Source organism: Poecilia mexicana, unplaced genomic scaffold (genome assembly GCF_051168715.1).
Source record: "Poecilia mexicana isolate PSO_F unplaced genomic scaffold, ASM5116871v1 scaffold_14, whole genome shotgun sequence".
NCBI lineage: Eukaryota > Metazoa > Chordata > Actinopteri > Cyprinodontiformes > Poeciliidae > Poecilia > Poecilia mexicana.
Window position 1 is genome coordinate 20,267,408 of NW_028263383.1, and position 16,324 is coordinate 20,283,731.

The 16,324-nt window shown below is 42.0% G+C and overlaps 1 protein-coding gene across 1 annotated transcript; it reads right to left on the minus strand.

Annotated features, from left to right (window-relative positions):
- Positions 1-210: 210 nt before the first annotated feature.
- On the minus strand, positions 211-6,638 carry tmem218 (transmembrane protein 218). Its single transcript, XM_014997944.2, has 3 exons — positions 6,178-6,638; positions 4,154-4,256; positions 211-995 (listed from the first exon to the last, which is right to left on the minus strand). Exons 1-3 carry the CDS (start codon positions 6,294-6,296, stop codon positions 861-863), a joined length of 357 nt encoding a protein of 118 aa, XP_014853430.1. The 5' UTR covers positions 6,297-6,638; the 3' UTR covers positions 211-860.
- Positions 6,639-16,324: the final 9,686 nt, after the last annotated feature.

Here is a 16,324-nt window from a genome sequence, read left to right on the forward strand (position 1 = left end):
GTTGCCAAACTACAACCTTCGATAGGCAGACTGCAATTCTAAAACAGCACTGAAAAGTTACCTCATTGTTCACAACTCCTTTTTGTTTCCTGATTGGTCCAACTGAAATTCAACCAGAGAAATCTAGCTCAATGGGAGAAATCCCAGGCAGAGCACAGAAGGGAGATGGGAATCGAGCAGAACTGAGTAGGAACGCAATGGCCAGGCTACTTTGAAACTTTGTGACGTATCTTTACTTAGCTGTCATTAATTTGTGGAAATCAGTTTTTACTTTGACATTGGAGATGTTTCTGTAAACTTTCTTGTCAGACAGGTCACATTTTATTTATCACTGTAAAAGAAATCAAAGGCTAAAACTTTAAAGGGGGTGATTACTTTTAAACGGGAGATGTACTTCAAAACTGTGACAAGACCTAATGCTCCACAAAATGTGATTCACATCTTTGTTACTATTTTGTTTACGTTTTATAAAACAACAGACATGGCAAAAAGGAACCAGTGTGACAGGGAAGGACTTCACCCATCCACACTGAGAAGAAACAGGACAAAAACACTCAGCACCTCTAAGTTTATCTAGAGGAGATGAAAACTGACTCTAGAAGTGAAGAGAAAAACTGATTCAAAAGTTACATTTGTGACAAGCACTGCTACTTACAAATCAAAAATAATAAAAAAAAAAGATGCAAGAAGTTTTAGAAGTTCATTAAGAGATTGCTGGCATTCGTTTTCAGAGCAGTCTCAGTCTCTAGTTCTGTTCTTCACAACAGGGAGAGATTCTTCTTCTCCACCCTCAGCCCCATTTCCCCTGCGTTCTGTATCTTGGGGGATGTGACCCTGCTGCCGCCAACGATGCTGGCCTCCTAGTACGTCCTTAAAGCCTTAGCATGCACCGGCTCCAGGAAGTGCAAGGGCAGCAGCATGAAGAACGCCACCAGGAAAACTGTCCCCACCACTGCCAGGAGAACGTAGCGGCCAATGAAGAAGGTGTCGACTATCTGTAGTGACAAAAAGAAAGAATGAATGGATTTGGAGTCATTCGGGATTGCTACACATTTTTCAAAGAGGTTCTTGAACCAGGAACATGACAGCTCCTTTTTTTTTTTCCCTTAGTGTTTCCTCAATTAACCACTAGGTGTCATGAGAGGACTTTGGACAGATGGATGCTGAGGCTTTGTGTCTGAATGTTTTCCTTATTGTCTCTTTGTTGTGGGGAACCTGCAGCAATTAAAGCGTTTACTGCTGAATGGGGCGGGGCTTCATACGCGCCTCCCTCTAGCAGGACTGTGGCTCACTGTAGTGAGGTCTGCTGCTATGAGAGATCCAGTCTGAATCAGTATTTAGCCACGTTTGAAATGAAAGAGACACCTTGGCTGCAGTCATTTATCTGAGACTAATTAACATTAAATTCGATAGAAATGATCTCCTTTGATGTTACACAGCCCCACATTAGAAAAACTATGAAATTCATGGTTTGCTTAAAACTTGAATGCTATTGTATTTGAGGGCAACACAGGTCGGTGCAGCAGCTACTGCAAAGGAAGAATGGGGGACATGTATCGGGACAGGCATGATTGCACTCTGAATCTGGAGAATGTGCTGAGAATACTGAGTCAATAAGTCACCGTGATGTGTGTGCGCAGGAAGAACGGGATAAAAAAACCCACATGAAACCATCTGGTGTTTGATATCCTAAATGTCAGAGTGTCTCTAAAGTGTCCAGGGAAGGAAAGGCATCATTCCAGAGCAGAACATATCCTACTTTTCCTGTTTCCTTCTGCAACTACAAAGCAAAAATCCAGGTTTGACTTTCTTTTTTCTTTTTTTTTTTTTTTCAATATTACCCAAAGCAAAAGGTCAACAAGCCTTTTCTCCTCTGTGAGCTGTAAAGTTAGACTAAAGGCTTCATGAAATAACTCCATTCTATGTGACAATTTGACTAGTTCAGTTTGTTCCTGTTCTTTTTTGGGAAAGAGACCAAATGTGTTCTCCGTTTAATACTCTGAGGTTGTTTGCAAACAGGATACCCATCTGTAACACACTGCAGCCAGATAATACATACTGTAACACAGAGTAACACCGGTGAATGGGACGGGGCTTCAGCTGTGTTTTCATGTCCTGATGTCTCCAAGAGAATACTGGAGACATCAGGACATCAAAACAGACTGAAGGAATGTGCTGTGTTGAAAGCAGATTTAACCTGAAGTCTTGCCTCAAGGTTCACCATCCCATAACAACAGGAGAAACTGGCCACTCCTCAACATTGACTAAATTATCGACTTTTTACCAACTGATTCTGACTTCATTACACCATAGTTAGAGTCAAACTGCACTCCATGCACTGTAACTGGATGTGAATGTGACTACGTGACTGTACCGTATTGTTGTGAGCTGAACTAAACTGAATTTGGACCAAATTTTATGCAACTCTCACAAGAAGTAGAGCCGTCTGTAAAGTGCTGTGAGATGACATATCTGAGATTCTAGCTCGTCTCCGTGTTTTTGATGTCTAGCAAAACATCCCAGCTCAATAGTAGCAGAAGCACTGCAAAGGTGAGCTGCGCAACCAGGAAGAAGGTAAAAATCTTTGCATCTTAAAGCGCAAAGTGCCTCTTTACGTTTATGTCCTGCTGTTTGTAGCGCCGCTCCTAAATGAAATCAATGAAGAGACGCAAAGCAAATCAGTGGCACTTTGTGAAAACTGACAATCTTCAGGTCTAACGTCGCAGCTCCCTAGGATGGAAAGGTTGCCATGGAGTGACTAGTCCTATGCTTCACTGATAACTCTGGGTCTGCGTTAATATTTCAGTCATGAGCCACCCATGATGATGAGAATGCAAACTGAGAAAACACCCTTAAGCCAGTATGATTGAAGACGAGCAGCAGCCCAACTGCAGCCGAAAGAGAAATTTCATAAGGACTGCTGTGGAATGGGAGTAGTGCGCGTGTGTATGCGTGTGTGTGTCTGGGAGAGCTGCTGCTGATGTATTCCATCTCTTATGAATGCATTTAACACATCTCACTTTTTAATTTGCCAATTACGCAGCAAGCAGGAGCCCAAAGTGTGTGGGCCATGTTTTATTAATGTGCCACTGGGTAGGAGCAGGTGGGGGGGTGGGGGTGTTGTATGAGCCACCCCCACCTCCAGTCTAACACTGGCCTAATTGGTACTGTGATATTTCACTGTTGTTTAACAGCAAGAGGTTAAACATGTCTCTCTCTGCTGGCTGGTCCTGTTCAGCCCGTCGTCGCTGAATATTAACACACACAGAAACACAAGGCGCAAACAGGAAACGGCGAGTTTAGGTACCGATCCTGACAAAAGAGGACGTGTTAATTGAGTACAGGCTACGCCAAAACATTTAGACTCGTTCCAGTTTATCACTCGTATTTCTGCGAGGAGCGACACTTGTGCCGACGAATCTTGGGAACTCAATTCCAACCAGGTTCCTAAAGTGAGTTTGGTCTGAATTTACTCGGAGTATTCAGCAGAAATTCCCGTTTTGCAGTCGCTCTCTCGGCATCGCTGTTCTCCTATATCAGCACTGTACAGAGAATAACAAAGCGCGAGCTGGCCAGGACGGGGCTCTGCTTTGCTATTTTGATGGGGTGGCAGCTTGCTTGGCAAATCCGGACAGCTTACTGGCACGACCCGAAGGCAACACGGGGAGTGTTTGTTCTGTGTTGCTGTTGGATTCAGATAAAGCAGAACAGGCCTTTACAACGAGCACACGCACAGAGACACACACGCTGGCTTTATTTACAGGCCTGCAGTTCTGTGGAAACAGGCTTACAGAAGAGCAGAATTAAGGTTTCCTTTAGGGTAGGTGTTTATCTTGAGCAGCCTTACTCTTAACCAGAGCTCATACCCTCAGTCAGTGGAAACAACAACAACAACCACAAATAAAGGGAACAGGACTCTCAATCCATCAATCAGTTTGTAGAGAAATACCCCTCAGATAGTTGCTGTGGCTTTCTAACGAGCTACATTTTGTAAATGCTTCTTGTTGCAAATCTGGCAGTATTTGACCAGTCTCTAATCCTAATTTGAGAAGTCTCTGTTTACCTTGCTGACAGTGGAGACATTTATAAAGAGAGAAGACAGTAGTACTTGTGAGTATTTCTACCACAGGTGTTTGACCAGCTGGTGGCTTACCTCCATCTCTTTGAAAGGAAGAGGCGTCTCTGGGCTCCGAGGGAAGAACACCAGCACCAGAGTGATGGTGAGAGCCAGGAGGGTAGCGGGGATGACTCCTAATCTGCAGGACACAAGCAATAGAAAAACTGTTTGTGTTTCGTATTAACTGGGAATGACAGTGTCCTGAGCATTGCGCCATAATAAAACTATTCCTCAAAGACACCAATATTACACTGAATCCCTGTTCATTTACAGCAGTGGTGCCCAAAGTGGGACCTCGAGAGCTGGCATCCTGCATGTTCTCGTTCTCTCCCTGGTGGCAGCAACAACCTTTTCAGCATGTCAATGCCCTTCTTAGGCCGTCTAATGACCCGTCATCGGATCCAGCTGTGCTAAACCAGGGAGACAACTAAAACATGCAGGATGCCGGCCCGCGAGGACCCACTTTGGGCAGCGCTGATTTAAAGAAATCGAGCTAAAATAGTCTGTTTATGTCAGAGCAAATTCATTTCTGTAGATGTAATAGTCGGGAGGACGGACAGACTGATGGTTTTATTCGTCTCCGTAGAAAACTGGTTCCCAGGATTGTCGGCGGGCAGCACACAATGACGTTAACAGCAAAGAGGTTTGAATTTCCCAGTAAATGACTTGACCTTTTTAACTGTTTGCTTCCAATATGAAAGGATTTTTTCATATTGTTCTGTTTCTGCACAATAAAGGAATTGAGTACTTTTGCCCTGAAGGAAGCAGTTTAAATAAAGATCTTAGGATGTGTGTGTTGTCTGTTATAATAGTGTTTGCCTTCCTCATAACTCTGTCCATGTATTTTCCAGGTCATCGTGTAACTTCAAGATTTCTTCTGCTCCTCTGCAGACTTTCCAAACCAACATGTGTTGCAAAAGGTTAAAATACTCTCTATAAAACGACAATATCGCCATATATATTCCACACAATATATATGGCTGCATAGGTTTAGATATGAGCTACAAATTACCAAAACTTCTCCCTTTATTCAGGTTCCCACAGTGACGAAAACCATGTAATAAACTCATTTGACCAGCATGACCTATGGGCTATTAACCAGCTTAGATTTGGTGTTTTCTTATAGTAAATAAATAGGAATGCAGTGTAATGAGTCAGTTCTTGATGTTCATTTGACATCCTAGGAATTTCGCAGTATATACTGGTGTTATAGGAGACATTTGCTCATTCTGTTGTCACAGTTCCTCCCATCACCCAGTTTGTACTCGCTGACAAGGACACTGATGAATCCAGAAGAAATCATCATAATCTGCCTTTTTTTTTTTTTTGCTGAACATTAAAATGAAATTAATTAAATTTGCCAGGTCGGTATTTTACTACTGACTTGTTTTATTTAAAACAACATTTCTACTGCTGCTAAAACAACGCAGAATATTGATTAATATGAGTAAATAGAATGTTATCCATTACAGTTGCTTGTGTCTTGCTGCAAAACATTTACAGGTAAATGGAAACTGTAGTCATATTTTAGCCAGCTCACCTTGCAGCAAAAGGTTAGGCAGGAGAAATGTTATTGGTTTATTATCTATACTCAAAGCTCAACTCAAACTGCCACCTTCATTAAAAACTGAATCTTCCATCCCTATCGCTGGTTTGCATGTTGATTGAACAACATGATGTCCCTCCTTTCGGACTTGGTGTTCTACTTTCTTTTGTCATTCAGTTTATTTTAATGGATGTAAAATTCTAAAATTCTAGGACTTTGTCTTCCTTTGGACTTCTTCTACACCCTGAAAGTTTCCTCCAGCTACGACAAACTGCAATCATAAACTGCTAACGTGAGAAGGTTATTTTACTTCATGCCAGGATTATTTAGTAGCCTGTCAACATAGCAGATTCAAATTGTAAAATGTCGTGCGTCATATGTTCCAACATTGTGCCTGCAGAACCATTACAGAAACAGCATAAACCCCTTTGTGACCCATCTAGTCCCGCACTAATGTTTATATTTCGTATCAAGGCGTGTGAGCGGAGTGTGTGTAGTTGCTTCTTCAACTCACTTTGCCGATCCATCGGCTCTCAGCAGAATGGTCCCTGCCACAAGAGCTGCGATCCAAACGATCACAATGACAACAACACCGGTACCGACTTGCAGCACAGTGCTAGTCATATCGATCATCTGCGGAAAAGTCGTTCAGTCCGCGGGACGACAAGGTTAATAACTGCAGCTGGCAGAAGGTATCGTCCCTGTTCTTGTTTATTAACTTGTGTTAGCAGCACAAGCTAGCTGGGCAAATCCTGCCGTCACATTTAAGCGAGCTGGTTGTGGACTGTGCTGAGAACGCCGCTATGCTGGCAGCAGAAGCAACTTGTGTGACCGCGATAACAGAGTCCTGTTTCTGTAAAAGTTACGACAGAAAATTGCAATTTAAGGTTAGAAAGAGTTGACGAGAAGAGTCTCTTTCTGGCGTCCTGCACTTCCTGGTAACCACAAGCTCGAGTGTAATTGGATGGTCACACATGAGAGAGCTATCCAATTAAATGCGTCGTTCCCAAAACACGACGAAGTTGGAAAGTGTGGGTACGCACCATTATTCACCCGGCGGGATAAAACGCCGGGTAGGCGGGGTTAGCACATCTGTCCGTCACTTAAGTCGGAGCTTACCTCCGAGAGCGACGGACACTGATTTCGACCTTTTGATTTAAAAAATAAATAAATAAAAATTGTGTTGTGTGTTAACATTAAAACATCGTGTTTTATCAAATTGATCGATCCGAAAATGCTAAATTCCAAGCAGCAAATCGATCTTGTAGGTTACATTTAATTATTTCGCATTTACATCAGTGGCTAATAACGTAATAAACTCTAATCATCCAGACAGGTTGTGGCTGATCTACTCCACTCAGCGCTTTGATCTCCGTTTAAGATGACTCCTCCGCGCACAACCCCTCATCATCACTTCTGCCTGGGATTTTCCCGGCTGACTGCTAAGGAAGGAACCCTTTAAAACGCGCAAATGGCTTTATTTAGTTAGTATTTACGTGAATTTCAGCGTGAATCATCGTTGCAAAGTAAATAACTAAAATTAAGCAGCAAAAGAGAAAACAGGGAGAATCCACGGTACACATTTAGAGGAGAAGATAAATATTTGCGACAACTAACAGCAACATCCACAGCAATATTTAATTACATTTGTTTTGAGTAGTATATCTCTGACGGTCAGCCGGGCTCCACGCGCTGGCAAACCGGATGGCCACATCCACGAATCAAATGTGTAGGTTACCGCGTGCGTGTGCGCACACGCGCCAGTAAACGGCGCTTCCTGGAAGACAACGTGGTACCTTTAGGTGACACTCGTAACATCCATGCATCAGTGTTTATATAGGGAAGGCGGGCTAGAACCCCGTGGCCATTGAAAGATACAAAAAGATGAGCTAAATAAGCTCCAAGAAAGAAGATGGAAAAAATGCCTCTTTTTTTTTTGTAGATTATCTTGATTTAATTGGACAATATTTCTATTTCAGCTGTGAAATAGAAATATTTCCGTGCTGAAATATTTCTATTTACTTTTATCAGCAAAAGTAAAGTTATCTGTTTGTGAAAATAGAAAAGCCAAATAGATTTCAGGAGTAGACGCAGGATGATGGTTATTTGCTTTCTTTGAAAAGCAGCATTATTTTAAGGCTGTACACTGCATATCGGACATTTTACACTATGATTTTGCAATGTTTCAATTTAATTTCATTTAATTTACTTCAGTTCAGTCCACTCCCATTCAGATAAAGTTGGATATGCAGCAATCACAAAAAGAAGTGTATTTATCACACTAATATTTAGATTAAAAAAAAAATCAAAATACAGTGCAATTTAATTCCAGCACAGTCACATTAAATATATTATTAAAGTAAGTAAATAACAAAACTGATGGCACAGGGTGACAGTGGAGAGGAACCACAGGAAGAAACCACCAGCAGAATCAAACAAACTGTTGCTCCACTCAGCCCAACTGATAATTTACTGAGACTTTCATTTGAAAATGTTGAATATTTGCTAAAAAGGAACAAGCCTACTTGAACAGAGATCTCTCCTTAATAACTGTAATTCAGTTCACTAAGGGAAATACATTATGTTCTCAAGCTCTTATCTGTGTAAATTTTGACGAATTTCAAATTACACCAAATGAAAACACTTTTCAGAGAAGAATATTACACCAGACCAAAAGAAAAATAACATTTTAATTGAGAAATACGGGCTGACTGTAAGTCCAGCAAGCCCATAGATAACACAAAAATGTCTTTTCAAAAGGTACTTTTTTCCTGACAAATGAGTCTCATTCATTCATTTCATATGACTGCATATGGCATAGTGTTTATTATAAGTACAATAATGCTATGTGCTTTTAGTGCCTTACATTATGAACCCTATTGCAGTGCAGCTGTACGTTCTGCTCCTTCCTTTGCTTTCAACAAAGCCTGACTTAAAAAATTCTCTAAGCGAAGAATAAAATTAGGAAAAAAAGATGCACAACGTCATGTACACACGCAAACACAAACACACACATGGGGGACCACCCATGGCGTCCCTCTCCACTTATCAACCAATTTTGGCCTTTGGCCTCTGGGAGGCGCTAAAGGCCCCTAAAATCAAATGTAGAACTAAAGTTGATTTTTGGGCCATCGTAGCATTTAACTACAAATGATAAAGAAGGCATGGATAAACCCTCTAAAATGATTGTGTGCAATTATATATATATATATATATATATATATATATATATATATATATATATATATATATATATATATATATATATTGCAAATATTCTTGGTATTTAATACTTCCCTTTGAGACATTGAATTTGTTGACTGTATATTTTTAAAGTCTGTTGAGAACCTTGTAATATGGGGGCCTACATACAAGTTTCAGTTGTACCGAATGTTGTGTTTGACTTGCCCTGGAAATCAAAGCTTTGATCTGAGAATAGCATCACGTCCCACAGAGAGACTGCAACCAGTTTTGCCCGGAAGCTGAAACTCAGATACAGGAATCACAGCAAATGACGATTGTTCCACTGACAATTGGGGAAAAGCTGTTTGATTTATGCTATGCTCTGTCGCCACGTTAACTAGCTACAAGTAGAAATTTAAGCTAGCATTCACGAATGTCTCATTTTATGCAATCCAACACTAAAGGAGTGTGTTTGTAGAGTGGACCTTATTTGATTTGTAGTGAAGTGCAACCAAACAGTAAATTACTGCTACTGTTGCTCCGTTTTATATGTGAGGCAGCCATATTGGATTTAGAAATCAAGGAAGATTCGTCCTATATGAGGCTAAGACAGAGATTGAGTTGACTGTTCTGGCTTTAAATGTACAAATTCCATCTTCAAAGCAAATGAACTGCAACACTTAGTGTCCAGTTCACAGTGATAAACTGCAATACCTCCTGAAATAAGTCAGAAGTCTGAGGTTTTGCATCAACCATCAATCAAAATCCAGGATTTGGCATTACAATGTTCAAATTTTTACAAATAAAATTCATATTCACGCTTTTAACAGTTTCTATTTTAATCAATTACTCACTGATTTTGTGAACATGTATTACTGTTTGAATAAATGTAGCAAATTACATCATTAACTATTGCTAATTGTTAGCCTGGTCACACAACAAGTAGAACTTTTTTTTTTTTCCTGCTCAGTGATTTATTGAGGGAATGTAGATTCACCTGAATTCTGAGGTAAGCTGAACACATTTTAAATAGGTTTTTCATAATAAAAAGGTAATTACTAGCAGGGTTTGCATGTGGAACTGTTATCACTTCCATTCGTCTGTTAGCATTTTGTGTATGCTAGCAGCATTTTGTGTATCCTTTCCACTGGAAAACCCAATAAACATTTTAAAACTTCATCTCCAGTCAGCACTGATGTTGGCAAACAGCAGAGACATGCTGTTCTGATCAGAAATTATTCATGTCAGAATTCAGAAACAGAAAACCTGTTTTTTTTTTTTTTTTCCTCTTGTGGTTCTGTCCTGTAAGCAGTGACGCACGCGCAGCCTTTTCCCCTCGGAAACCTTTTCCCGTGATCGCCGTTTTTCCCACGGACCCTGGAAGGCAGCAGCAGCGGGGGGGAGGGGGGGGGGGTTGGTGGTGTTGGGGAGGGGTGGGGGGGACGTAGATGCAGACGGAGGGGGAGGTGGGAGGGGCCTGCTGCGGCTGACGTCAGCGGCTGTGTGGAGGAGTATAGGCTGTGCTGTCAGCCCAGTGTCAGTCTGATGAAGATTGGCATGCAGGTAAGCTGTCATTCATTTTCAGTGTCAGTGTATGGGAGCAGAGCTGCTGCACTTCAGCGTCCTTCTTTCCCCCCCCCCCCACCCCTCCCTTTTCCTTCCCCCTCCCCTACCCCTCCCCCCTTCAACCCACCACCCCTCCACCCCACCCTACCCCACTCCATCACGGGAGCCAGGACATTATTCACCCAGTCAGACAGCCAGGCCAGAGTGGGGGGCTGGCATGGGGGGTGGGGAGAGAGGGGGTAGGAGGGGAGAGAAACAGAAAGTGAGAGAGGGAGGGAGAGAGAGAGAGAGAGAGAAATAGAGAGAGAGAGAGAGAGAGAGAGAGGAACGGAGGGAGGGGGGAGCGGGTTGGGGGAGAGACAGAGAGAGAGAAGGAGAGGAGGAGATGCGGTCTGTGCTGGACTGAATGAGCTTTTTCCCTGCGCTTCTGCGTCCGGATCTTTTATTGTTATTGTGGTTATCATTATTTTGTAATAATAATGGTAATATTATTATGAATGTAAAGGCAGATGTGATCGGGGTTGGTGTCTGTGAGGCAGATGGGAAGGATGCGTCCTGAAGCGTCAGCTAGAAACCAGAGTGAAGTGAGCGTCTTTCCGGGGGAAGTGGCCCCTTCTCTCCGGGTTCTGCTCTGTAGACATTTTTTTTCGGAAAAGAAGGACGGTCTAGTTCTGCAGCGGCTCTTGTCCTCTCTGTCTGTCTGTCCGTGTGTCTGAGCGGATGCTTTCAGTCTGACCGGGACGCGTTTTACCGTTGAGAGAGCGCGTAAAGACCTGCAAGCTCGAGACTAAACAGAGCTGACATGTTTGTCTTTAACTGATTTATAGTTCTTCTTTTTGACAGAGTAAATACATCCGCCTGAATGTGTAAAAAATAGTCGATATGAACTCAGAATTTTTTTAAAATTTTTTACAACTGCTCCTTCTTTCCTTGTGATTTTCTGTAACTGCATAACCTGAATCAGACTTTTCTCTCTAAGTAGAAATTATTTTCAAGTGTTTTTTAAAATTATTATTATTATTTTTTTCTATTGAGTGTTGTTTCTCAATATTAAACATTAGGGACTAGACTTCTGTCTGATGTTTCTGAATTGTTCATTGAGCTCTCATGTTTGCTCTCAGGCCTGAGGAAAAAAAAAAACCTCTCTAAACTGAACACTGACCTTCTTTGTGCGCCACCCAGCAGCAGATTTCCTTCCCCTCCATACGTTCAGTCCCAAACTTCTTGGGTTTGGCTGCTCCTAATGTTTCTGACAGAGCGGACTGGCAGGGAACGGGCCTCTTTCTGATTTGATTTGATTTGAAGGAAGAAAAAAAAGGGCAGAGCGGCGTTTTTGGAGTGCCTCAGGGTTCCTGTGAGTCGACTCGGCTTTGATCTGTGGCCCTCCGGTCCGGCGTCACCTGCGGGTTCCACATTTCTGTGGTCATTTTACTGAGCAGGTTTACCTTCGCCTGTGGCGATGGCAGAAAAATACCACAACCGTGTTCAATTTGGAGCATATCTGGCTTTAAATGAGGAGACTGGCTTAGTTAAAGTAAACCTGAAGTATTTGGTGTCTGAACACCTGGTTGCCTGAGACTCAGACGGCTTTAGCTGCCCTTGCTGTCGCCAGGTAGAAACCCTCAGAGGAACTAACTCCCGAGTTTTAACTGAAGCTTTGTTGAGACTCTTGTAACAGTTGAAACAGTCCCTCTTCCTCACACACACTCACACACACACACACACACACACGCACACACACACACACACACACACACACACACACACACACACACACACACACACACACACACACACACACACACGGTTGCCCTCGGAGATGTTTGTTCTTTGTTGTCATGTACCCCATGCAGATGTACGTATCTTCAGAAGAGGGATCATGTCAATTTAGCAGATCTAGCAAACCCTGCTGGGATCTTAATTGATGATTTGTGTCATTGGACAAGCAGCCTGGGGGCTGCAGAAAGCTACATCCCCATTTGCATTTTTCCATCTCTGCTATACGGGATAAACGGCACGATGAGGCGGAGATGCTGTGCATTCCTGCAGCTTCTTTAGGGAAGGGGGCTGGGGATAGGGGGCGAGAGGGGTAATCACTAATAAAGTGATCCAGTCGTACTAAATGAAGAAGTAAACAGTGAGGAAATCAGACGTCCCAAACCGACTGTTTTGTTTCTGTACGACCATAACAGTTGAAGAGACTAAACTATGGATGGAAAACTTCAGATTTCCTTCAGCCGTTTTACTGACGCATAACAGACACAGGCCTGTTTAAGGTTCTCACCACCAAAAATAGAAATGTAATTATTACATTTATAATATCCTTGTTATTTTCATGCTTACTATAAAAATCCAAACATGAACGAAAGTTAGTTGCAGGTTTTCAGCACATTTGAACCATTTTGGTTTTTGTTAAACCAACAAGTTGGAAAAATTGATATTGGCTGGTTAAACAGGGCTGGTCATTGTGTCCGAACAGAAGAACATGTCTTGTTTGTTTCCTGCGTTGAAGCCAGCTGACCAGCAGTACACAGCAACGCGTGGGGGAGGGGGGAACCGGGAAAACTGATCACTCAGGCACTTTCTGCTCCTCTTCCTCCGGATAAACAGAATTTATATCTCCAGGTTGGACAATTTCTGCTTCTCAGCTGGCACCATTTATCGACACGATGTCAGTGTTTGTAAGCCTGTCACAATAAGCAACACGTGGCAGCGAGTTGCTTATAACGAGCTTGATCATTTCCATCTGCATGATTGATTATTTTCCTCAAGTCTTTCAAAAAGAACAAAAAGAAAACAAACAAACAAAAAAAGACAGGATGACAAAAGGCTTCTCTCCAGGACTGAACTCTGGAGTCAGTAACTCGCCAGAGAAATGCTAGTTGAGTTATTTAGATGAATATTTTTGTGGCCATCTTGCACTTTTTTGTTTCCAAAAGTCTGAGTTTTGCCTGTTTTCATTGACATTTGATGATTGGTAGTTTTTTGAAAAGCAAATTTGTTTACAGACACTTTATAATCTGTTTTATTTACGTCTTTGGTTGCTTTGTTCATTTACGTTGGATATTTAATTGCTATCCAGCTTCAGCGTTACGTGTTCTATAGAAATGGCGCATACTTGCATTGTTATGCCATTATAATTTTATTTCTTGAAAATAGATCCCAAAACCACAATATTATCATTTATCGCAATAATTTTTTGGACAATTTATAGAAACGTTATCGTGACAGGCTCACGTTGTGAGAAAACAATCGCCAAGGACTTCTGGGATGCAATGTTAATGAATATTTCAACTTCCATGCCCTGCATGCCAATAATAGACTTGTCCAGCTGGATGGTCTCCAATGTCCCTTTGATGTACACTTGTGTGTGTATATTTTTAACAGCTGGTGTTTCAATGGATATTTTAATGATTATAAAAGAACAGCAAACTGAAAACATAGCCTTCGGTACAAGGCCAGTGCTTAATCCCACAGTAACCAGTGGAGGAACATCGTGTTTGGATGTTCTAAAACTTGCTGTCATCACTTTGCAAGTCTTCCCCGCTGCCCTCCAGCGATCAGACTGTGTTTCTGTTCAAATCTAACCGGTCTAAATCCGGTCAGAGAAAGCAAGAGCGACCTGTTCGGAATTATTCATAAGGATTTAGCACGCGGGCCGGGGCGTATCCTCAGCGGACTACATCCAGGTCCTGCTCCGGCCCGTCAGCAGCGTGATGCCGGCTCGTTTTGCCTCGTTCAATAGTGCAGCAACCCCCACCCCACCCTCCCCACTGCCCCGAAGACAGTTGTGTAGCGTTGCATGTTTTCCACGCTGTCTGCGGCCTCGCAGGTCATGCCCGCTAAGCCCGCTTGATCCCTATTGCTCTCCAGAGGAGGAGCACTGCGGGCCCGTTTCTGACTTAAGGACAGCCGGTGCACGCCTGGCCAATGCTGTGTTGGCACGGCTCTAACTGAGCCACCGGGGAGCGTGGGTCGGGGGGAGAAAGATGGATAGGCTTGATTTATGCTTCAAGAACAACAGCAGGGAGATTCAACGATTTTCAATACACTGTCAACATCAGGGAGCTCTGTTTCTGAAAGGACACGAGGTGGAAACGCAGATACACCAAATACATGTTGTATCAAGCTGTGTGGTTACGTCTAAAAACTCCCAACCGGGGTCTCATGTTGTTGTTGTTGTTAGGAATTTCTTCATGGCTGGAGCTGGTTTTGAACTTGCACAGCAAAGTGCTTCATCTGTTGGGTTTGGCTTTATTTACATCATCATCATCCGTAAAAAGAGGAGTTTTACATCGTGCTCATGTGTCCGAGCCAATGACGGCAAAAAGTTGCAACGAAGTTGAAAAGATTAAAGAAACCCAAAAAACAGTAAAAGTTGAATATTTTAATGTCGTAAAAGCAAAACAAAAGAATCAAAAAGACAAAATCTACGCCTAGTCAGTAGGCATCGATATATATGAATTTCTCACAGTGAAATAACCTTTTGGAGAAAATACCACAGCTTTATAATTTCACAGTATTACTCCTCCTACGCAAACTTCAAACCAAAATATATATATTTTTATTTTAATAAATGGACTAAAAACAGAACAAATATGGAATCAATTGAGTATTCTTTTAAGCACTTTGCCATTCTGCACATGTAGAGAAACACTGCTATCTGCTGAGGTGGCTTTTCTGTCTCTGTATGCTAAATGCCTGTTTTGTATTTATCTGACAGTACTTGTGGCCCTGTTTGTTTGGTATGTGCTTCTGTGGCGAGATCCCTTGCAGGTCAGAACTTTCTTGTTACCGCGGCGGCGCAGGCAGCTGTTTAATGGACAGAGGTGTGTGGTACTTCCGCTCTCTCTAATCACAGCAACACTGTTCTGCTTGCAGACGTATCTGCTCAGTGAAGCATGCTTCTGCAGAGCTGCTGGTCGATATATAAGTAAGGGGGAATGCTGACCTGGTTAATAAGGCCACCTACCTCTAGTCATTAAAGACTGTCAGAGATGACTGTGTTTTTCAGGTTTTTTTATATGTCATGGGCTGCTATGAGATTCTCATTATACACTTAGCAAAATACCACATTTCCCAATTTTATAGTTTTCTTTTTAACAAAGACATGGTTCAACCACTTTTATTTTGAGATGTAAAGCAAATACTACAGTGCCCAAAAAATGCAAAATTTATTAATAATATTCCAACTTGCTGCTGCAACAACAACATGCTCATATTAGGTGGTTAATTAGGAAGTCAGTGGCCTAACAAACATGCTGCCTGTGGCTTACCAGCTGTAGTTTTAAAACGGCACCCCCCCCAAAAAAGAGCGCTCCTTTGGTTTCCACAGCACTGCTCTTAATATTTTGCAATTTGAAATCTTTCAAAACAACTTAATTTGTACTTGTGAGAAAATGAACGATGTAGCAGTCTTCTATCAGTCAGCTGACTGGCGGTGAGGGGCAGCAGGTGAGGAAATGGCAGCTAGGGCATAACTCTGTGCTTGGTGTAACTGGACAAAACTGGGGAAAGGACTTTGAACCATTGGAAGAGTATGATGGGAAACCTAGTTGGTTTTAAAACTCAAAATATTTGATACCTCTATCTAGCATATACCCAGTGAATAGAAATCAAAGACTGTTTATAAGGCAGTATCAAAGTGCATGCTAGTTTTTTTTTTTTTTTTTTTTTTTAATGTGTGTGTGCTTTGACACTGGAACAAACCGGAAATGACAAACACACCCCGTTACTATTAAGTGTTTCTAAATGACTTTTGTGAACTTTCAACAAGACTGCTTCAGATTTACTTCCCTGAGTCAGAAGAGCCCAATATTGACCGAAAGCTCTTAGTACATTTGAGTCAACTGCTCTGCAGACAGACCTCAAACAAAGTTTCAGAGATGCTGTCATCATCAGAGTAATTCCAA